The sequence below is a fragment of the Pelodiscus sinensis genome, chromosome 15, assembly GCF_049634645.1.
Source record: "Pelodiscus sinensis isolate JC-2024 chromosome 15, ASM4963464v1, whole genome shotgun sequence".
NCBI classification, from domain to species: domain Eukaryota; kingdom Metazoa; phylum Chordata; order Testudines; family Trionychidae; genus Pelodiscus; species Pelodiscus sinensis.
This window is the reverse complement of record NC_134725.1, coordinates 8,093,856-8,118,037: the sequence shown is the minus strand read 5'-3', so window position 1 is coordinate 8,118,037 and position 24,182 is coordinate 8,093,856. Positions and strand designations below refer to the sequence as shown.

The 24,182-nt window shown below is 40.7% G+C and overlaps 2 protein-coding genes across 9 annotated transcripts in view; one reads left to right on the top strand and one right to left on the bottom strand.

Annotated features, from left to right (window-relative positions):
• LOC102446694 (serotransferrin-2-like) overlaps positions 1-1,587 on the top strand; it is a 32,807-nt gene extending 31,220 nt beyond the window's left edge. Inside the window, exon 17 of the mRNA XM_075898023.1 lies at positions 731-1,587. Coding sequence (XP_075754138.1) covers positions 731-771 — 41 coding nt within the window. The 3' untranslated portion in view covers positions 772-1,587. The remainder of the gene's footprint in view (positions 1-730) is intronic.
• A 3,188-nt stretch (positions 1,588-4,775) lies between these two features.
• Positions 4,776-24,182, bottom strand: part of PRR14L (proline rich 14 like) — a 36,941-nt gene continuing 17,534 nt past the window's right edge. For 6 of the 8 annotated variants that reach the window (XM_014574783.3, XM_075898010.1, XM_075898009.1 and 3 more), the window contains 6 exons: positions 17,730-23,469; positions 13,545-13,613; positions 12,821-12,989; positions 11,918-12,024; positions 10,336-10,407; positions 4,776-9,415 (listed from right to left, as the gene is read on the bottom strand). In XM_014574783.3, the coding sequence (XP_014430269.2) occupies positions 9,139-9,415; positions 10,336-10,407; positions 11,918-12,024; positions 12,821-12,989; positions 13,545-13,613; positions 17,730-23,469 (6,434 nt within the window). In that variant the 3' untranslated portion in view covers positions 4,776-9,138. The remainder of the gene's footprint in view (positions 9,416-10,335; positions 10,408-11,917; positions 12,025-12,820; positions 12,990-13,544; positions 13,614-17,729; positions 23,470-24,182) is intronic. The other 2 variants (XM_075898013.1, XM_075898016.1) reach the window with 1 other exon arrangement.

Here is a 24,182-nt window from a genome sequence, read left to right as displayed (position 1 = left end):
CCTTACAGCAACTCCTGCCTCTAGGCATCGGTATGCGAATGTTTCAGGGCGTTTCCCCACAGATGACGTTAAAATAATCATTGCTACCAGCTCCCGGTGAAGAGCAGCACTTCTGCAGTAACACTCATTCACTGCAGATTTTAAAAGATTCCTACACTATGGGGAGACAGTGAATACTGTACACTGAATAGCTAAGCAAATTATAGCCTGAATTTGGCCACAAGATTAATGATAGTGTAAAGCAGGCACAAGTTTATTGAAGACTGGCCCATTAGTACCAGCTGTGATTTTGCCCCTTGACTTCCAGAGACCAGTTCTATAGCTAGGGGCACAAGAAGTCACTTATTTCTTACTACGAGATGCCTAGCTTTGGGAAAAGGGATCAGGTTTTTTACATTTAAAATGTTAATTATCCTTAAAAAAGGACTGTGTCATACTGAATGATGAAAAAACTTTTCAATAGTATGGCTAGAAAATTTTAAATGACTATAAAAGCCTTGTAAAAAGCTGCTGAGACCAACAGCAAGGCATGTAACTGGCTAGCCACAAAACCATGAAACCAACTATATAAAAATGGCTATTAAAGGCAGAGTAAGAAAACTGGAAATAACCTGAGAAGCTAGTATGAGTCTTTTTAAGTGATGTCAGGTGTAATAGGAACAATCTGTTCAGGCAGAACAGTGATTTTATAGTTGACAGTTTTTAATTAAAACTATATTTTGATTTATAGACATCTTAGAATTCTGCAAACAGGATATCTGCACATCTTAAATAGGCAGACACGTCTACTGATGCAACAGACAGAAGTGCCGCAAGATATCCATCACCACCACCCAAGCTGAAACCAAGAGATACCAAAACGGCTTTCACACTGAAGACTGGCTATTTGCAGTTTCATAACAGCAAGACAGATATCATGTTCAAATACTGAAAAAATGAACCGTGCAGTTGCCATACTCCTACTAATATATATGCTCCCTCTTTCCCCACCATGACTACTGGACTAGCGATGCTGAAAATGCTCAAATGTCACTGCCATTTCCTGTCCAGAAGTGCTGTTTGTTACTTACATTTACTCTGCTTTGTGTGAAGCATGGCATCACATAGAGCAGTACAGACTGGACAGCAAAATTTTGAGACTTGGCAAGCAGCCTCAGAAGAGTAGCTGCCAGCAATTAAAACTCTTTAGTAGCTTCAGTTTAATCCCAACCCTGCACAATTTATCATCTTTGCAGGGAGGTCAGAGGCTACACTGTAGGCAACATCAGGTTTAGGAATAATAATTCCTTCTTCTGCTGGCCATATACAGCACACAGGTTATTGCTTTGTTCCTCTAACTTGCTTTATTTATACTACATTTCCATTGAAAACATCTGGGATAACTGCAATATTACTTTTGAATGCATGTATCTTGCTTCAGCTAGCTACGCTGCACTACCTTTATATTTTCCTCTAGCACAGACAAGCAATACGTGTATTTATTTCTGGTTTATTTCTCTTCTGTTTGTATGACCAACCAAGAACATGTACCAAATGAATCAATACATTTTGCATTTATCTCTCGGCAAATTAACACTCTGTAATGACTAAGTTGTTTCTACCATCAGAACCAGGTTCTGTGTATTATTAATAGGAGGTGGAGATGGATGGGAAAGGAATAGCAGCGGAGTTCCATTCTGGTACAGAAAAGCAGCACTTAGCAGGGTATTTCTCATGTTGGAGAATAATCTAATGTGTATGCATCCAAACCCTAGGGCAGTGATTTTCAAGCTATGGGTCGTAGCCCAGCACTGAGTCAGGGAATGCCAGGCACTGGATTACTTTGCTGTATGCTAGGGGGACCAGATGATCAATGGGGGTGCTAAGGCAGCTTCCTGCCTGTCCTGGCACTGTGGACCATGCTGTTCCCCAGAAGCAGCAGATCCAGCTGCAAGGCATGGCGGGGGCTTTGTGTCATACCCCACCCTGAACACTGGCTCTGCACTTCCATTGGCCAATGCCCAATCAGAACTGGGGAAGGGGGGGGCAGTGTCTGTGGACAAGAGCAATGTGCAAATCCATTTGCATTCCTCCTAAGAACCGGACCTGCTACTGGCTGCATGTGTGTCCCTGGCTACTAAGTATTATCTCCACTTCTGACTATCCTGTTCCTTGGCCCCCTTGTCGGATTTGATGGGCGAGCGCAGTGAGCAGGTGCTGTAATCCAACTCGCTTGCCTTCCCAGGGAAGGCTGGAGAGTGAAAGATCCCTACATGTCTGGGAAACCAAACAGAGCGCAATGTCTGTGGCATCTGGGAAAGGTGTAAAATACGGTAGCCATTGAATTGCAGCACACACAAGGGCCCACTCCGGGCCTGGATCTGTTCATTCCAATCTCATGAATGAATGTTTTGGCTTCCTCATGCCCCCACTTCCTTCCTTGGAGTTCATGCACCATCTAATGGACTGTTGTAGCACTGCACTTTGATTTCCACTGCTGAGAATCCTTAAACCAGTAGAAAACAGTAAGACAACTGTAGAATGTAAGTATTAATAACATTTTACATAGTTTGGATTTAGTAGCAACACATTTTCTATGCAGTTAGGGTCTAGAATGCTGGAGGTACTTTGTTATGAGATCCACAGTACAGAGTAGAAAAACAAGTTTTCTGCGGGAATGACTAGATTCTAGGCTTTAGAACAAAGATGGGGAACCTTTTCTGCATTGGGGGCTGCTGACCCACAGAAAAAGGAGAAAGACACTCCCCAGCTACGTCTACGCTGGCAGCTTCTTCTGGAAGAACTCTTTTGCGGAAGAGTACGTGTGCAAAAAACTCTTCCACAAGAGAGCATCTACACTGCCATGTGCTTTTGCACAAGAGCATCCATGCCAGTGTAGATGCTCTCTTGCGCGAGAAAGCTCTGATGGCCATTTTAACCATAGGGGTTTCTTGCACAAGAAATTCAAGGTGCCTGTCTACACTGGCTTCTTGTGGAAGAGCTCTTGTGCAAGAGGGCTTCTTCCTCGTGGGGAGAGGAATAACTCTTCCGGAAAAGCCTTGTTTTTCAACGCTAGACTGTAAATTTACTTCTGGAAGAACACTGTAGACAGCCAGCAAGTTTTTGCAGAAGAACGGCTGTTCTTCCAGAAGAAGCTGCCAGTGTAGATGTAGCCCCCATGTTCCCCTCACACACCAGAGCCTAGGGGGGCCTAGCCTAGTAGATTGTGTGCTCCAGCCTTGAGGGGGTGGAGAGCAGGAGGTGGAAAGCCCTGGAGCACCAGTGCAGGCCCCTCAATGCTGGGGCGGGGGATCTCCAAGCCCCAGGGCCTGATCCAGGCAATGCAGGGACCACATCTGGCCCCTAGGCCTTTGGTTCCCCACCCCTGCTTTAGAGCAACAAATCTCTATCAAAGTCATTAATTTTTAGGTTAAGATCAACAGCCAGGTTTCTTCCAGAGATTGCAGTATATGAAGAGCAGGCCTAGTTAATTGTTTCTAATTGCTTGTGGGTTATGAATTCTGTATGACTGTTCAGTCTCACATAGGCAGGGATTTAAGATACCTTAGTACTTGTCATCCAAACATTAACTGTTGGGTAGTGCAGGGGTCTCCAACCTTTTTAAGCACAAGATCACTTTTACAATTTAAGTGTAATCCAAGATCTACCTCACACCCAAATATCTTTGCCCCACCTCCTTTGTGCCCCTTCTGAGGCTCACTGCATCATTCCTCACTTTCACCAGGCTGGGGCACAGGATCTAGTCTTAGATTAAGGGATTTGGAGTGTGAGGGTCTCTGAATTAAGCCTGGGGCAGGCTGTTGGGGTGCTGAGGGGGTTCTAGGTGCAGGCTCTGAGAAGGCATTTGGATGCAGAGGTGCTCAGGGATAAGGCAGGGGTTTGGGATGTAAGGGGGAGGGGTCATGACTGGGGTAGGGTTTCAGGATATGGGCTCTAGCTGGGCCCGGCTTACCTCAGGTGGCAGAACAGTGGGGCTAAGGCAGCTCACCCTTACCCTGGCCCTGCACCGCTCCTCAAAGCAGCTAGCAAATCCCATTCCAAGTCCTGCTGTGCCCCCTCTCTGCTCTGTGGAGACAGGACACAGAGTGGGAGGGGGTACCTTGACATCAGCACCCCTCCTCTGGCCTGCCTGCAAGGATCACTTGTCAAAGGCTTTGAGATCTATCAGCAGATCCCGAGCTACTGGTGAGCACTGAGGTATAAAGTTGTAGGACGACTGTTTGAGTCACTAGTTCCTTCCCCACCTTCTTTGGGACAGGCACGAGGAGCAGTAGAACACAACAGCTAACCCAGCTAATCAGTGAAGTCTTTGGTATGATGAGGGTTGCAACATGGAACCTCTGGTTAGGACAGGAGAGGAAAAATACAAATGAATCCAGGACTGTAATACAGAATTCATGCAGGCCATCGTGCACTTGTCAGTGTTGGAGAATTCATAAAAAGGAAAACTTCAGAACTAAGAACGCACCACACTCCCTTACCCAAGCACTAAACACCACTGTGAAGACTCAATTGTTTGCATTGTATGGAAGCCTGCATGGCCTTTGTTCACCATACATGTATGAAAATGTTACACAGATGCCTAACACAGCTACTGGCTTAAGAGAAGCAATATTTGCATTTTCATTCAAGTATTTCAGAACACTTTACAGACAATGAATTCATTTTCACAGCTTCGCTGGGAGACATATCCCCCTTTCACCTGGGGGAAACATGAAGTCAAGGCACAAATAGCACTTTATTTTGAATAAAAACCCAAAGTTTTTAGTAAACAATTGAAAGGTTCTCAAAAACATTTTATTTCCATAAATTAAACACAAAGAAAAAAAAATCAGTGGAATTTTAAATTCACAAACAAACTAATCTGCAGAGGCATGACAGAGGCCAATGTTACAAAGTAAAAATTTCCACTGAGCTATTTATTAACATGATGATCTCAGACAGACATCTCATCCAGGCAGTTGTCAGTCCTTGTGCTGAAGAACAGATGCTATCTACCCACACACCCAAGATCCCAACTCTGACTAGGATATGGCAAATGACAGTGGCTTGCCACAAACCATATCCAGAAAGCATCAAAACTCAAGTATATGCAAGTCTCAGGCATACTGGGTCAGAGGAACTCTTTAATATGCACCAGGGCGCCTTTGCCACACAGTGTGCGGCTGGATAAGAGCACTGAAGTTTGATTTCAGTAAAACTGCTCCCCTCGATCCCAAGGCAGACACGCAGCCTGCACTGCTGGGCTCTTTCCTGATAGTTACAAGGGGGACAGCTCTGAAAATATCCTTTTAAATGCACTCACAGTAATTCACAGAGCTCACTGGGGTGGCGCCATCTTAGGAAAAAGTGTATACTTCTCTATGCTAGGAAAAAAGAGAATCCATACCCAAAAGTTTGCATCCTCCCTGTTTCTTTCATAAAGAGTGTATATGGGACAGAAGCTGCTCAGACTGGAGTCTGATATCCCTAGTCATTGCACTCCTGTCCCTCACAGTATAAGCTGCTGCCACAAACAGAACAAGGCTGGTCCAAGAATACAGCAAATTGGAACTGAAGTTGCAGTGAAGCATAAAAGCATGATTAAAGTAGGACCACCTGATGGGGAGAGGGGGTGGTATCTAGTTTACAATCTTTATTACACAGCTATAAAAAAAATCCTTGATCATGATAATGCTGACATGTTAGTCTTAAAAAATTTGGGAATATGGTACGTTGAGGAATCAGAACTAAACAGTTCCAGTGTTTGTAAGTGAAATAGAGCTGAATATTTTCATTGTGCCCCCCTCAGTTATAGCTACAAAAAGCTTTTTGTGAAAATAAACAAGGCTGAAAAGAAAGAAGCAGACAAAAAAAAGTTTCAAAGCACATGCTAAAAGGGCAGAATGATGCTTGGACCTGAGTTTTCTTCCCATTCTCTCAGCTGCTTTGTAAATCCACACTATAATTACAGCCCACTCTACTATAGAGCCAGAAGTTCCCTCATTAGCACTCCACCTTAGCATTACCGTATTTTCTGGCGTATAAGGCTACTGGGCATATAAGACGACCCCCTAATTTTTTAGTTAAAAGATAGGGTTTCGTCTTATACCCCAGCGCCCTCCGCCTCCCCGGCTTTGCTCCCGCTGTCCCTGGTCTGCTAGAGACGGTCCCCAGCAGACCAGAGACACCGGGAGCAAAGCCTCTGAGGACGCCCCGCCGCTGGCTTCCGCCAAGGCTTTGCAAAGCCGCAAAGCTGTATACCCAGCGTATAAGACGACCCCCGATTTTTGGGGGATGTTTTTTAACATCAAAAGTTGTCTTATACGCCGGAAAATACGGTACTTCACTTTGAAATGGTTTGTCATGAAATCTCACACTGTGGCATAAATATTAGAGCCAAGTCCCCTACTGCAGCTTCTAGTCCAGGGATGGCCAATCAGTTAGAGATGAAGAGCCAAAATAGTGGTGGAGAGTGTGCAAAGAGCCAGCTATTATACATTTATTTTCACAGACAGTCCCTAGATCGTCAGAGAACTTGACATGGAACAAACATCAAATTTAAAAAAAAACCCCACCCCCTCACCCCTGTATTGTAAATTTAACACTACTGCCCTATTACATCCTATGAGTTTTTTAAATTAACACCAATCTGAAGTGCTGGTTTCATTCCAGCTGGTTGATCTCTGGTATGGTTTCCTTTTTTTTTTAATCTTACAAAAATTATGGCTTTTTTATAGTTCTAAAATTTCAGACTGCAAATATGACAAGAAGGGAGAGACTCATGTCTCAGAAGAATTGCTTCAGCCTGGAAAGCCACCTTTGAATTTTCTTGAAAGAAACTGTGTAGACCAGGTACATGCTGATTTTTTTTTTTTTTTTTTTTTTGCCCTGGAATTTAAATAGTACATCTGTGTTGGTTGCTTTATTCTGCATCCATAAAGACTTTGATTTAAGGTGCTTCAGCTCCCTTCCCCCCAACCCAATCCTCCTCCTCTCCCCCAGAGCTAGGCACACCCAGAGCCCTGCTCTAACCCAATACCCTCTCCCTCCTGCAGAGCCAGGCATCTCCAGCCCTCCCTGCTAACCCAATTTCCCCTTCTCCCCCAGAGCCTGGCAGCCCTAGCCCTCCGCATGCTTTAACCCAATGCCTGGGTCCACTGCCATTGCCACGCACTTCTCCCTTTGGGCACTAGGGCGTGTGTGTAGAGCAGTCCAGGCGTGTGGCTCAGAACTAGCAAATACCGCATGTGGTTTGAGAGCTGCGGCTTGGCCACCCCTGTTCCAGTCAGTTAATATCAGTGCTGAAGTCATGAATGTATGGGGAGATTAAAAAACATTTCAGAAGACAATGTCCACAGTACTATGAAGAGATACTTTCAGGGATCCCTATCGGAATATGGTAAGGATAGACTAAGGTATCATGTTGAGGCTACTATTAACTGGACCTGCACAGTAGTAGCCCCCCCCAAAAAAATCATACATCAATAGAGCCAAAGTCTGCCTCCGCCAGCATAAAACCATCAAAGTGGTAGTTTGCATGTCTCTATTTCAATTTTCCTCACTGGGTGACGATGATCAGCCTCCACAACAATGGTGTAAACTGTGGAAGAATCCCAGCAAATGAACTAGGAACAGAACAAACCTAGAACTTATTCCCTGAAGTCTCACATGGTGATACCTGACATTTCCTGCTTGTTCAAAGTTCTTGAATTTAAGTTCTGGTCAGGACAAAATAAATAAATAAATAGAAGCTGGCAGAGCAGCAAAAGATAGAACAAGGTATTTTCAACCTCATGTTTGGACTAGATCACAAAGCTCATTTGCTTTAGATGTCTGACACGGATTTGGAAGGTAAATAGAGAGTTGCTGTAGGGGGTACAAAGGTAAAAAAGTGCAAGTTACAAGTGGCAGGGAGAAGAAAGAATGGAACTGTTAACATTTGAGCATATCAGCAATGACATCATGTCATTAAACTTCGCCTGAATAACTTCTGTAGGCACTGGAGAACAGAAATTACCTGAATCACAGCTTCAAGTAAGGATCTGAGAGGGGAGCACTGATCCCTCTAAAGTATGGCTGAGACTTCCCAATGCTACTTCAGATTACTAATGGCCTTAAATATTAAAAAAATCCAAACACTTTCTAAGCATTAGATTCACCCAATCCTCCTCTTTGTATAACACTAGCTATTATATACAACACTGCTGCACACTAATTTCTAATTATAAAAGCTACATGAAGCTCTATCCCAAACTAGAATGCTAAGTTAAAATGGTAGAAAAATGAGATTAAAAAACCTGCTTGATTTGTTGAGATCCTTTTCTGTCAGAATTAAAACCTCACACTGAAATTCCTGGTGCCATATATCTGAGGGTACTTTTGCTAACTGAACATTAATTATGTCCTCTTGCTACTACTGATCCTTCCCCCTTTCCCTCCAAAAGCAAAGCACCAGCAAACCAGGTTTAACAAATCCATTCTACAATTGGCTAGAGCTTAGCATTTAGTATTATTTTTCTTATTGTGTGATTTTATAAAAGTCCAACATAAGTAAGAGTACAAGGCGCCTTTCATGCAGCAAATGAAGAAAAACACATACAAAGTGCAACTTATGTAAGACCTGGTTACATATGGCTGCTGCTGACTGAGTGCAGGAAGGACAACAATCAGAAGAAAACTTCTGGGCACAGAGACATGGAAGAAGTTAACCCTCCCCCTCCCCAAACTACTTTTCTTTAATTTAAGAATCCTGTGGTCTCAAGAACCCAGCTACCTGAACTCAGCTCTGTCCCAGTACCCTCTCTGTCATCAAGTTGTCTGGACAAGCCACTGCAGTAAACAGCAGTCTCAAATGTGCAAAAGTTTCAGGTGTATTTAGAATCCTAGTGTCATGGAAAATGTACTATTTCCTCCTTTATTCTCCTCATCACACCTGCAGGAGGTGTTTAAACATTAGCCATAATTTCTAAAGAGGCTGGGGAGGAAGAGCACATTATAGTGTACATACACACTAGCACCTCAAAGGGGGTGGCAGCCAACAACTGATCATCAGGTATTAGAACTGAGTGGTTGGTAAGGTCTGGAGAGACAGGCAGATCCCTCCCAAGTGGATCAAAGCATTAAAGGAACTAAGCCATTTCCTGCTCAATTCTTCCCTCAGCTTCCAGATGATTGCTCCTTTTCATCCTCCTCTGCAAAGAAGGCATCAAGATCCATTAGTTTCTGAACAAGGAGGGCATCTATCTCTCTGCCCTGCACTGCAGCCTTTTTGGCTCGTGTGAAACTACCCGCCACTTTGACTCTGCTTCGTGTCTTCCTCTTCCGGGGAATAGTGAAGTCCTGAAACTCCAGAATCCGCTTCCTCTTCTGCTGGCTGATAGAGATCAAAGATCCATTTTTCTCCTTGGGCTCCTCAAAGATGGTTTCCAGACATCTGGGAAAGATAAAGGATAGAAGTTAGAATGTCAGAAAAAGCTATTTTTCATTCATAGACATGAAAGGAACCATCCTGCAGTGACAGAGAAATGACTAGATGACTCGGGACTTTTACATTTCTAACTTTTACAATCAATGACCCTTCTGAGACCTCACAATACGGAGCTCATGTTTCTAACTAATGACCACTTATCTTTAGAAATAGTTTCCCATCACTAGCTGTTAGTACATTTTCTGTAGAGTTTCTTGTTGGTGCATAGATATCCAGTTGGAATCTGTCATTTTTAGTCCAAAAGCTCAAACCAAAGATTTTTATTGTAAGGAACAGAGGCATTTAGATCTACATAAAAGGATTAAAAAACCCCACACAAATAAAATTGCCTGTAAAGCGGCATTCTTGGTATTTTGCACTGAGGTCTACATGGCGTTTATCCAGCCCCTATAGTCCAATGGAATATAATTTTGGAGAATCTTGTTTGTTTTTTAATTTTGTAATAATGGGTATTGTATCTTGACTAAATATTGAAATGAATGCAAATAAGTTAATACAAAGTAGTGACATTTAAACCTTCAACAACTATAAGTTCTCAAAAAACAACAAATGGCCTGGTAGCACTTGATAGACTAACAAAACATGTAGATGGGATCATGAACTTGTGGGCACAGCCCACTTCAGATGACCAGAGTTTGTTCTCAATTTGAGAGACTGTAAACTCCCTACTCCCAATCACTCACAGATTAAGGACAGATTTTCAATGTTTTCTGAATTACCTTTCTACAGCAATTCAAATCAGAGTCATCAATTCAACTTTGTTCTGAAGGGCACTTATTTTTCTCTATTTCCAAAAAGACAGTTTCATATCTCCAACCAGTTCAATTACATATGCCACATCCCCCCTATTGGTGTGTGCAACAAACCTGGTCATTGGAGGGGACTTGTAGTTCTTGTTTGTGTAAATTTCTTCTAAACTAAATTCTTTCTTCTTCAGCCTGGAAAGCAAATAGTGAATGAAGCAAGGAGAGTTTTAGAACCATCTCCCCCTATATAGGCAACATGACCGGGGGGTGGAGAGAGAAGGGGAGAAAAAGTCAGGTTTTCCTTCTCACCTTAAACTCCATACATTAATTTGTAAATGAGTTTTAAAAGGAGATCTAAGAATCTTACAAATGATGCTTCAGAAAGTAATGGATTGTGACCTACCATTTCCACAAGGATGAGTGTTCCTTCCAGCATGAAGTAACATTTCTAACTAATGATAACCGAAGGCAAAAAGAAAAATACCTCACAGATCACTGCCTCTTGAATTATGAACGTCTACCAAGTTTGTGGCTGTGAAAATCATGGTCTCTGGCCACTCAGTTTTGAAGACGGAGCACAGACTGGTGGCTGGCTGGAGCCTCCACTTTGAGAAAAGTAGTGTGTGTGGGAGAAGGAAATCACGTTTTGTCTAAACATTTCTGTGAAATTTGCTATTTATGCCATGACCAACCCATGAAAAATACGTGATTTCACCGCAACTTAAGCAGACCCTATTTATGAAAAACAGAGGATGGGGGGGGGGGGGGGGGGGGGGGGGGGGGAGCGGACCCACTTCAATGTTCCAGAAGGTTAAATAATGGATTGCATTTCTTGAGTCTTGGTTTTAAATTTGACTATTGACAATGCGACGAGGAGTCCTGTGGCACCTTATAGACTAACTGAAGTGTAGGAGCATAAGCTTTCGTGGGCAAAGACCCACTTCGTCAGATGCATGTGACAATGGTAATTCTTTTGATGCAATTTCAAATGAAATCTGACAGAATGGGTTTTCCTCAAGTCAATCAACCATCTACCAACTTGCCACTTTTGCTTTTCAACAGAAGTCCTGGACACGAACAGGTCAGAGTCAAGTACACTGAAAAATTTGTGGAGGTATCTGGCACAATGACCAAATTAACACGAACTTTGGTTTTCCAACATCCTGTTGGACAGCCAGGAGAAGTAAAGATTTTTTTTCTGCAATCTCAGAATAATTTGAGCTGGCAAGGGATTTGGGAAGGTAATCTGTTTTCCCTCCCTGAACTGTAGTAGGACTGTTTTCTAATATACCTATGGCTACTTGAGTTATTCAAGGCTAGACTGTAAAAGGAATTCCATTTTCTTTCTAGCCAACTCATTCCATTGCTGTTTCTAAAGAGTTTCATATTTATGCTATATATTACCTGGAGTAATTAAAGTTCATTCATCCTTGTTTCTGATTCATGAAAATTGATTTTTGTCTTCAGTAACAGTCTATTAGTTTGGAGACAGCTATCGACTACCTCATTCTTCTACACAGGCAACACAGAACTCTTAACCATGGCTTATGGAGAAACTGAGTACCAAGACCACCCAACCAGGAAAAGCCTAACTGGGCAAGCAGAGAAAACCCATTTAGTAGAATGGTGATGATACAATGCAGTGCACTTCTTAGAAGTGGCTAATCCCAGTATCATTGTCCAGTTAAGAGAGACCTCTCACCTTTTTCGTCTGGGGAGTCCCATGGGGGTAAGGTTAGGATCTGGCTTGGGAACAGTCTTTCGGATGCGGATCTGAGAAACTCTCTTTGGCTTCTTTTCTGGCTCTGCCTTTAGAAAGAGAAAAATATAAAATAAAGGAGCAACTGCTTACCTATCAGTAGTGTTCTCTCCCACTTGGGGTCTCCATTTTGAGCATGTGTAAGTATAACACTATATGAAGCTAAGGTAGGCCACATACCAGGGAAATTTTGCAGTAAACTACTTTATTTTTCAACAAAATGTATTTGTTTTGGGCAATACAAATGTACATACATTTTAACTAAAAGTATATGAAACAGCAAGCCATTCAGCAGGAAATGTGATGCTGCTTCACCTCCAAGTTTCTTTAAAATCAAAGCCGGGTATCTTTCTTGAAGAAATGCTCTAATTTGAGCACACAGTATTGGAGCAATATAGGAATCATGGACAAATTCTACAACTTAGAACAACAGATTAGATGGTTACAGTGGTTCCATTTGGCTTTAAAAAAAAAATCAATTTTGTCAGTACAATATACCAAGGAGTTTCTGGAAAGGTAATGAGGAAAGAAGTCTGAGAATTTTTTTCTCTCAGGTCCTCTAATCCTTTATGTTTTGCTTATCTTTCCACTTCAGCAGCAACTACTCCAATTAATGCAGGACTAGCACAAATTGGAATGCAAGGAGCTCTGTCAGTGGTAAAAACTCTGCCTTTATAGTGATCCAGGTCCTGGGTGCCTGGGGAACAAAGGCCCACGCTCAACTTAAACCCTAAACCTTGTCTAGTTGCAGAGCAACATTAGAATATAAATTTAACAAAGCTACTCTTACTGTGTACACAAAGACTAGTTGCCTACTTCTACTAGTAAAGACAAGAAACCACTTACTTTTTTCAGTTCAGTGTCCCTCTGGGATGTGGGACATAGTGAGAGAGAAGCATCGAGGGCATCAAAGGGATGGACCTGAAATTCAGGTACTGAAAGCCTGAGTGGAGATATTGCCAATTCTGGAAACATGCAAGATTTTGGTAGCCAATCAGAGAGCGAATGTTCCAGCCTACAAATTTGGGGGAAGGGGTTAGATGAAAAGACGAGGGGGAGGGAGGGGAAGAAAGAGAATATTAGGTTAATGCTGGATTTTTATTGTGACAGCATTATAGAATCTAGGACATATTGAGTGGACTGCTGTAACCATTTCCTTTGTTTACTGGATATATTTAAAGGGAGTTTGTTCTCCCACATAAGCATCAAAAGGTATATCTGAAGAAATACCAATGTTTGAAGTCTTTATCTTCTTCCAGAGCTAACCAAATATCTAGGGTGAGAAAATGGACCACAATAATTTAATTTATCATGACAAGCAGCACAGAAGGGCTGAAAGAAGCTATATTTGCAACATACAATCATCTACTGTTGTGTGTACATAAATAAATACATTCATATGTTGGCCATTTAGAATCTGTTGTTACACGGAGGCTGAGACAGACAAATGCTTAAAGGGATCTGCCAAAACCCAAAAAGACAAACTGCCAGAATGTGGGGATGATGCCCATTAGAAACACTCACATTCCCACCATATGTAGTAACTATCACAGGGTAAGACTCTTCTTACCTTATGTCCACACCCGTGGTCCTTGCAGCTTTGGGTCCCAGGACAGTCATGTGTGGTAACACAACATAACTGGTTCAAAAACAAATAAAAAGGCAGAAGTCAGGATTATACCATAAACAGGAGGAAAGACTTCGTTAGTATAATTTAGATGCCAAGAGGTACAGAAATGTCAAACTGTCAAGGTACCCTTTCTCTCTACCCCATCCCATAAAAAACCCAATGCAAGCTGTATTTGTCATTAAGGCCTAAGATTTTTTGACATATTACTCAGGAGAAAAGTACCTATTTTCACTTAATGGAGAAGTAAGATGAAGAAACTCAGAAAAAAAATCAGAAGAGGAGAGAACATGTTTTAGTCTGCAAGCTGAAAATGGTTTCAAGAGAGCCTGGATTCTCTATTCCAAGATGTTTTTGTGACTGTTTGAAAAGTAAATTTAAGTTAAAAAAGCCTCAACAAACTTTGCAAAGTACAACAAAGGGTTTCCACAAGATTAAATCCACAACCCCCTTTATTCTTGTTGGAATGCTCTTTATAGAAGAGACTTGGATATCAATTAAGGACTATGCCTATTTTTTGTATGCACACAATTAGCGTAACAAGAGAAAAATTAAGTTCTTCAGTAATCTGGAACAGCCTTGACTTCATTTGTTAAGATTAAGTCATATCAACACTACAAAATGAAATCAACCTAATCTACATTGGCATACAGCCACCATAGTAACAACATTTCTTGTTCGTGTCTACACTTTGTTCCTTGTGTCAGTGGTGTGTGTTCTCCCCAGGAATGCTGTATCAACTGTACTGCCAGTATGGGGCACAGTGGGACAGCTCCTAAAAGCCAGTAACAGTAAGGTAAATAATGCAGGGTCTACATTGACACTGGGTTTACCTAAATACTTCAAATGTGACCATGCTGATTGGAGAAGTGGAGTTATCAAGTTGTCAAGCAGGGAAGTTGTGTCAGCAGGAGCAAAAAATTTAAGTGCAAATGCTTCCATAGTTAGGTTGACATAAGCTGCCTTCTTTCAAAGTAACTCTGTAGTGTACACCAGACCTAAAGTCCCTTATTTATTCTCTCCATGGGCTGATCGTGAAATAGTCAACCATAAGGTTATAAAGTGGAGACTTTGTTTTGTAAGTACGCCAATCTGTTAAGGATCTTATATACTTTTGCCATAAGTTACAGGCAGCATAGCAACAGTAGAAAGTTATGAAAAGCAGTTATACGTGTGGGGGGGGAGGGGGAAGGAGAGGGAGAGAATCATCAGGTATACAAGTGCCAGATGTACAGTGCTTTTTCTCTGCCAGTATTCTAGTCACTACTAGTCTGTTAGTGCTAGAATTTGAACTGGTAGTTTGTGCATCAAAATCTCACCTGTTGGTAACAAAATATTCTGCTTCATGCAGTAAAAAAAAAAAAAGTCAGGTACGAGTGATAAAATGTTCCACTCCCCTAAAAGTTTACTGCCTTTCTGAGAGTAATGTGGAATAAGGTTAATTAAAGTAAAACTTCTGATAACTACCAGGTAGCAAGGAGCTTCACAGGAAAGGAAAACCATTCCAATGTTCACTGCGTTTTCAGTTATGAAAGTGCCAAAGTTAAAATGAAAGAATCCAACTGGAAGGCAACTTTCATCACAAGGAAAGGTCTGTGTGAAGCTCAGGACTATGATAGATAAAGTCAAATCCTCTCCTGATGGGGATGGATGAATATTAGACTAGCAAAATATTTTTTGATCCTTTTAACTGTGGGCAAGAAGATGGTTACTTGACAGTGGTATATATTACAACAAATATTTATCTATAAAGCAAGAAATTGCTACAAGAATCTGTTCCCCCTTGCACTTCAGCCCAATTTAGAGATTGCACCCCTTTAAAAAAAATTGAAAAGCTTACTAGTTTATCCAAATTTAGAACATTTTTGCAAGCTTATTTTTAAAATTGTATTTCATAGCCTTTGTTTTACATATATCAGCTGCCTTTTCCGCCCACATTTTCTTATGACCAAATCCTTCAAAATGCCATATAGATTCTACTTTTAAAATAGCTAATTTTTTCTGTGCTCTACATGAGTTTATTGAGCATTACCCTTTCCAATTATAGCATGCTGCAATGACTTCTCTTTAAAGAAGCTGTGAATGGGATAAAGAGTCACCAACAATTTTTCCTGACTTTAATAGCATCTTATTTCTTAAGCTAGAGTCAGCATACTGCATTTCAGACTCTTGTTATCTGTTCCGAGAAGTAGTTCGGTTTAACTTGGCTTCTCTCAATTAGTTAAAAAAAAAAAAAAAAAAAAAAAGAGTGATTTTTTTAAAGTAGCCTTTAGAGCCAAAGGTTAACTTTTCACTTATGTTAAATGACTAATAGGGAGCCTGATTTGTGTGGGATAAAGACTGATGCCCATAGAACTAAATTATCAAGGGCTCCATTCAGCATTAACTTCCCATGCCAAATGGTACATCTCAACTCAATATAATAAAAACTCACCTGATATACAGGTTATAAAAAGGTTTACATTTTTCTTAGGATGGTGGTGGTGATAAAGAGTTACCAACTCTGCTCAGTTCTCAAACTGTAGCTGGACCTGGTCACTCCAACACAATTATAAATCTGTATTATGGAAATCTGTACTTGAAATACAGCCTCAAGGTCTGGCAGAAAGAACACAGCTCCACAGGATGACTGATTATAAAATTGGTTCCATCAGGTATCATTCATCTCCATTCTTTTATTCTCAGGAGTTCTATTTTAAAAGCTTATGCTTTATTTGAACGAGTATAAAAAAAAATTTATAAATGCAATTTTGTAAATTCTCTTGGTCCACCAAGGTCTTGACATTAGTGGATTAAATAATTGACTAGCTCTGGCCAGCAAGTGCCACTTTGAACTTTGAGGTGTCTAGATCACAGACAGTGAAATTCATATAGTTATTTCTCTAGCAAGATTTCTGTTTATGCCAACAACAGGGACACAGATAGTGTTCCCAGTAAGGGGACAGCCTGGGTGTCTGCCAAGGAGAGATTCAAATGCGACCCAACTGATTAGCAGAGTGCCCACAGATGGCAGCATTTGTTTCTACTGCTGGTGCACAGTTGCATATGCCTTGGTCCACATAACATTTATTTCACACATGAATGGAAAAAGTTAGAGGGAACATTGGAAAATGATAAGCCAAATTCAACATTTCTTTATAGCTCAGTGACAGGCAAAATAATTCAGTTTATTTTATAGGCTTTTCTACAATTCTCATAACTGTAGTATTTGAGTACCTCTCAAACAGCCCACCACTGTGTGGTTATGCAGCAGAATTATTCTATAATTAGGACAACTATAGATGGACAACTGAGGCACAGAAAGTTCACACACAAAGCTTGTACCAGCTGCAGAATCAAAGGCCCATTTTTCCTCTTTCCCCATGTAAAAAAAATCCACCTTTCTTCTCATGCAATTAGCAGCCGGGGGGTGGGGTGGGGGTGGGGGGAAGAAGGGCTTTAAATATAAATGAGGGAAGAATAGTTTGATAAGGCGGCCAAGACCATTCAGTGATCTTGGTGGAGCTGCACTTATGCCAGCAGTACATCTTGAAGAAATAGTAAATGGAATAGTCATACAAAACTGGTTATAGTTAAAAATTAATGTAGAACAATTATTAGAATGCAATTAAAAGTTTAACTGGGTACAATACAATTATTCCTTTCTGTTCAGATTTAAAGCTTGCACAGCTCGGTAAACCCATCTTGTCCATTGCTCAAGCTTAATAGTTAGTCCATGCATCTGAACAAAAAAAAAAAAAAACCCCCTTCCTGCTTCAAAAATCCAGAAACTCTGCAGTCATTTGGAACAGAGTTTAATGAAGTAGCTCACATTTCTGCAATATATATGCTGGGACTATGAGGTGTACGTATTGCAGGGAGAGAGAAGGTGATGAGATAATGGTCCTGCCAGAAGAGAAGATCATTAAAGAAACCAATGACAATGTATTCAAATTCATCCAAGGGAGGCAGTTCTGTCTGGAAGTGTTTTCTACTGAACCATTTCTTCAGTGGAGTGTGCAAGATTATACATGGACTACTGGAAACTGACCCTCTACTCTAAGCGCTAATATCCCTCTCCTCCCCAAAAAAAGCTGCAACTATATACACTATGTATTTATTCTCAGAAAGAAGTTGATGGATTTTTACCTGCTCTCGATGCCCAGACTTGGCTGCCACTTGCAGTGATTGGAATGGAGAGGAGTGAATTCGGAGGGACAGGCAGAAGGGCCATGCTGGATCCATAAGGCAAGTACCTTGCCCAGTGAGTTGGGCAATGAAGAGAAGAGGTCATCTGATACGGAATTTGGAGACCTTAACCCTGTCAAGCCCTGTGTGATTTGCGATATAAAAAGTCTCTGGACAGTAGGAATTCGACTGGTTACATTTCTTCTTCTTGTCCAGATCCTGTAACATTGAGGGGAAGAAAGTGCTAGCACTGTGTGAAGGCCAAGCATGGAGCACCCTGCTCTTTTAGCTATGGGATTTCTCCTACAATTATCACTAGAGGTTACAGCCTCTGTGGTGGTTAGAGACAGACCAGAAGAGTGCAGCTCATTACTGAGTTTGGTGTCTTCCCTGAAAGCTGTTATATCTGAGCAGCTTTGGGGCAGGAGGAAAGAGAAAGTCCATTTTGAAGGCTGACACGGATGTACTAGTGCCTCTCCTAAAGCTGGTCTATCAGGTACACAATGTTGGGATGTAATCCCTGTGAGGTTTATCAAAGAATCAAAGTCCAAATTTATGTGAAAAGAAATTGGGGAAATGGGAGTATTGAAGACTGATGGAATGTTGCTACTTAAGTCTAAAATGTACATTTTGGAAGAGACTACAGGATAAAGTGCCAATGGCTGAAAGCTGAACATTTTGGTGCACAAGCCATCACCCTGCTGAGATTTTATCTTCATGTTAATGCATGAAAAAACTTCTAGTAGTCTTTTAGATCTAGTTTGTCTGGACCTTTCAATCATTGGTAGTTCAGAGGAACATTGCAGAGTCTTTAACTTGTGGCTGCTTTTGGGTAAGGCCAGTAAATTACTGGCCATTGTAGACAGTCTGCTTAGTAGTGTTGGTTCTTTGGTACATTTACTAAGTTTCAAACGGTTCAACAAACTGCACTTATTGGCTTTCTTCTTTGACATGAGGTTCAATCTCCTGGCTATTTCTACTTTCTTTGCTGATCGTGTACGTGCAAAATATATAGGGCTGAGAAGGTTGTGTTCTTGCATAGGAACAGCATCAGGGGAATTCCTTTTAAAAGCTGAGCTTTTAACTTTTTTATTCTCTCTCACAGTTTTAAGTTCATCCCATGTGGGAGTTTTTACGCACTTCCTTTTTGTCTGCTGCTTTACTGGGAAAAGTCTTTTTGATTTGCATGTGTTTCTAAAGGCACCATGGATTTCATCATCCTTAGCAAAGCTTTTAGCTTGTGGTAGTGAGAGAGGAAAAGGAACAAGAGGGGTATTATCTGCTGACAATTCAATGCGAGACCCTAAATGAACACTCAGGCTTTCCACTTCTGAGGTCATAGTCTTCATATGCTCTGAATCATCATTCTTAGAAATCTTTGGCCTTTTGACTTCTTGTAAAGTGCTATATATTTGTTTATCATCACTAATACTGCTTATGGCAGCAAAGAACTGCTTTCTAGGACTTTCAGTCTTCGTGACTACTGAAGATACCACCAATTCATCTGAAGCTTCTAAAGACTCAGTATCATACACCACACTGCCCTGAAATGGGATTTTTGCTGACTCTTGGTCTTTTGACTCCTGTATTTGCTGCATGTGTCCCACATGGAGTAGAAAGTTTCGAGCTGGACATACTTCAGTTTCTTCACACATCTGTTGCTTAAGAGCTTGGACAAAGTAGGTGAACGCCAGTCTTTCTGCATCAGGCACCTCATTTTCTGCACTGACTGAGTCATGTGGAGTCTTCATTGAGTCTCTAACTTCATTGCTGTTGTCTTTGCTGTGTGAACTTAATTCATAAGACTGACACACTTCACTGAAATCGAGACATTTTAAAGATGCTTCTGTGTCATTTTTTGATGGCTTCCTGCTATCTGTTGTCTGATGGATGTCTGATGTCTCACTGTTAATTAAGTCTTTAGACTCCAGATAACTGTCTACAGTTTCTGAAAGCAACTTAACACTTACTAATTCTGAGTGATCGGCGACACAATCACTATTATCAGATGAAGTTACATCCATCTCTTTTACAACTGACTCGCTATCCCCTGCACTTACAGAACTCTCACTGCTGCGAGCATGACTTGCCGTATACACTTCTAATTTAACTTCATTTAGGGAGCTAATTGCTTTCTCTCTCGCTTCAGATGAGCTGTCACTGCTATCAGTTCTTCTCTCAAGTGTCTGCACAAGAGGGTCTGTAGCAGAGTAGTCATTACAGAGGGCATTCGTTGAAGATGAATCCTGGTCAGCTATTTGTACATTCCAAGATGTTGCAAGCAGTTCATCTCTTTGTGGTAGGCAGATTTCTGAGCTCAGAGCTAAAGGGGTTTCAGAAATTACATCTTTAGCACTGGAAAGCTCTTGGTTCACACAGAATTCTTCTGACTGCACTGGGTTCTTGCTCTCTGGACCATCAGCAACTGTAAAAGTCACAAATCCTGACTGAGGACAAGTTTTCTTTATTTCTACAATTCTATGATTTACTGCAGAATCCAACAGTAAGCAGGTTTCTCTTCTGATTCCTGGAATGATAGCTGTTTCTTCTGGCACACATGAAAGACTCTTGGAGGCTGAAAGAAAGACAGAAAAGGAATCAACAATGGTCTTAATTTTATTTTCTGGATCCATAACCAAGCTACCAATGTTCACTAATGGAGAAAGTTTGGAATTTTCTACCAGTATTGTATATTCTTTTTGATCCTCCTTTGCACTACTGACAGAGTCTGTGTATTCTGAATGGTCTGCATTTACTGTACTGTCTTTAAAAATTCCATGATCTTCCCTGGAACCGGCACCTACATTATTGGATTCTTTTAATTCTACTTTCTTTGCTTCTGATGAATCACTGATGACTGTATATTCTGATAAGTCTGTATCTACCATAATTTTTTGGTAAGGTCCTTGAAAAATCTTTTCTTCTAAAAACTCATGAATCAATCGAGTTCTCTTTTCATCTTTTAGAGTTAACAATTCATTTTCCTTGGAGCAGATTGCTCTCACAGGTTGTTCCACTGAACTTGTTATAGTTTGCACACCAGTGTTTGATATGTGCTTTGAGTTGTCCAAGTCACAGTGTTGGAACTCTAGAACTTCATTTGATACCCGGGTTTCATTTTGCTTGTGAGAAACTGGTCCAATAAGCTCAATTTGACACGCAAGATTTTGATTTTCAACCTGACAAACAGTATCATTTAGTTGCTCTGAATGTTGAAAACATGACAATTCTAAATCAAAGGATTGCTTAGAACATGTTTTGTGACTTGGAATACTGGAGTCTGCATCACTCTTTGAAACAGTGTCTTCAGAGAGATGGTATTCACAAGGTAATGCAGTCGTCTTGTACATCTTTAGTTCTCTCTCTCCCAGGACCACTGTTGTGTTGTATATTTGGTGTCCATCTTGATCCTTGCTTTTGTTCACATCTGTGCTGACTGACTGCTCACTGGCCTCATCATGGTGACTGTCTTTGTAAGCGTTTACACTATCCAGAATTTCTATTTTATCCTTTTCATCTTTCTGTAATGCACAAGAGTTAATCTGTTCTTGTCCCTTACCCGTAACAGTAATTTTTTCTATGTTGTCAGAATCTAGCCTTTCCTTTGTATTTTCACAAGCATCATCATAGCGTTTCAAGCTTTCTACCTCAATATTTGTATTTGAACTCTTCACTTCCAATGAGTCCATTATTAGATCATCAAGAATGCCAGCTGAATGCAACAACCTTTCTGCTGCGGAAGTATAATTTGGCATCTTCTTAAACACACAATTGCAATTCCAATCATCTGCACGAGGAACAGATTCACATGCTAAATGAATGTTCTCCTCAGGAAGGCTGACTGCTTTTTCATCATTAGGTACAAGTAACTGTTGTGTTTCCAAGCAAGTAGCTTTTTCAGTCTTCAACTCAATCTGAGCTTTAAAAGAATCCTTGTTCAGCATAGCATTATCCAAGCTGGTACCATCAGATAAGATGAAACAGTCCTTAACAGCTGAACAGTGGTATTCCATATACTGGTCATTATGAATACACGTGTCACTTTTTTCATTTTCCATATTGGTGACAATCTTCTTTGTACGCCTCAGTACAGAGTTCATACTTTTCTGGGAACCTTTACTTGTTACATAAGTAATATTGAAACTATGATTTGCTAAAGACAATTCTTCATTCTTAAGCTGAAGGCCCACAGATTGTGCTTCCAGCTTTGCAGAAGCAAGGAGGGGCATGTTTTTAGGTAGCCTGTCCAGGCACAAATCTCTGTTTGAAACTGCATCGGCATTACCATAATAAGGTTCACTTGGAAGCCCCAGAGGTACTCTTGATTCTTTTGCATCATGACCAAGAGCTTCACTTGATGTGCAAGTAAAGTTTGTTTCTTTGTACGTAGGCAGGTTGACATTAACACTAATTGCTTCTGGAGTTTTTTCAGAACTATTATCCAGATCTTCTATCACTGAACTGCTGCTAACTTCTTTTTCAACCAGTGGTGCTTCAAGAAAAACATCATCCAACTTGGTGCCATAGTCCAGAGAGTCATGAACAGTGGGAAGAGAGTTTGCATATTTATTGTAGCCATTACTAGAACATGTATGCAAGTCTCCAGTCTTAATACTGACAAGGTTTTTTGTATTCACCAATAAAGTGTTATTTTCCTTTGTACATCGTTTTACTACACCACCCCAACATACATCATTAATACCTATTTGCCACTGGTTCCCATCCTTTTTAAAGTTAATTTCTGAAGAGATTAAGTCTCCTGGTGGAAATTCTGCTGATGAAGCAACAGAACTAGGAATTGGCAAATCAGAGCTCTCTGAATGAACGTCATGCCCATTATTCATGTCACAACTGTTCTTCGTTGCAGTTTCTCTCCTGATTTCAGCAACTTTCCCATAACCACAACTGGGTGAATGGTCAGTGCAACTATCCATTTCCAATTGTTCAGCCTTATCAGTGGCTATTTCTCCACTCTGGACTGGAGAGAGCTGTTCTTCCATCACAGGTCTGGAGATCCAGTTCTTCAGAAATTCAGTTCTTTGACTACCACCATTACAACTTGGTCTCTCTCTTTCATTAGCAAGATATGCTTCCTGTATTTCACAGAACTCAGTGTTCTCTTCTAGTGGCATATTTTCAGAATCCAGACCACACAAACTCTTCAGTGGAGCCCTTAAAGCTTCAGAACTTTCTTTTGAGAGAGGTATATCAACTTCACTACTTTGAGATATATGAAAAGCACTGTAGTTATGAGGGTTGTTTTCTTCATCTTGCTCATAAGTCTGGTAACTGGCAGGTGTTATATTACTTCCATTAACATGGCTTGATCTAAACAAGCCTATTTCTCCAGTCTCCGAATAAGAGATTGTACAATCCCTTGTGGTCAATGATATAGTAGTACAGGTTGTTAATCCTTTATATTCTTTTTCTTCGTGAGGATATTCTTTTGTTGAGCCAGTCTCCACAACTGTTAAAGGCTCTATGGAAAATAAAGTACTGGTTTCTGAAACCTCACCACTGGCCGTGATAATGTCTATATCTGGGCATTCATTTGTCTCAGTTGGAAGACCTTTACTCACTCTGTAATTCCCGTGTCCTGCTTTACTAAATATCCTAGTCCCAACAGCCTTCATACCTTGTATTTCTTCAGTGGGCTTTGGCAGAATTTCAGGTGTCACCTGTACATTTGTTTGGTTTTCTTCTGCACAAGAAAAAAATAAAAATTTAGTACTGCACACTAAATTAAAAACAGTTCCATCTTACTTTCTTCATTACTCAACATTTAATATACAGTTATGAGCAGTACAGTTGCTAATACTTAATGATAACTTTGACAAACCCCACCATCACTCTGTTTTGCAACATATCAAAATTCTCATTGAATCTTAACTGTAAAACCCATGGATTCTGAGCAAAACTAGTATGGATCCAATATTCTGTATTTTCAGGTTGCTGACATTCCAGAGTTCAGAGCCAGAGATCTTTGAGTTCTATAAAATTAGTGGCAGTGCTTATTTTCAGTAGCATTTTTCTCTGAAGAACTGCAAATTAACACAAGTAGACAAGATGTGTATTTAAATCATCTGAGGGGAATTAATTTACTCCCCTAACTGTTTAATGGGAAGATTAAAAAGTCTCCTCTTACTATAACTTTTGTACTGGCTACTACTATTCTTGTGCAGACAAGGAACTAGAGGAAGACATGTATGCACAGTTTAAATGAAATTTTGCAATGGAGCAACTATTTCAAGAATGTTTTGAATTTTTATTTCTCTGTAAGCTTTCCCCCTCCCCCTCTCAGGCACTCCCTTTATTACCTTCTCCCACTCTGGAAAAGAAGGATTTTCCTTTTAGCAGCCTCTACTTATGTGCCAATTAACCCCTGTCTCCTTCCACTCGTTTCATTTGAAATTT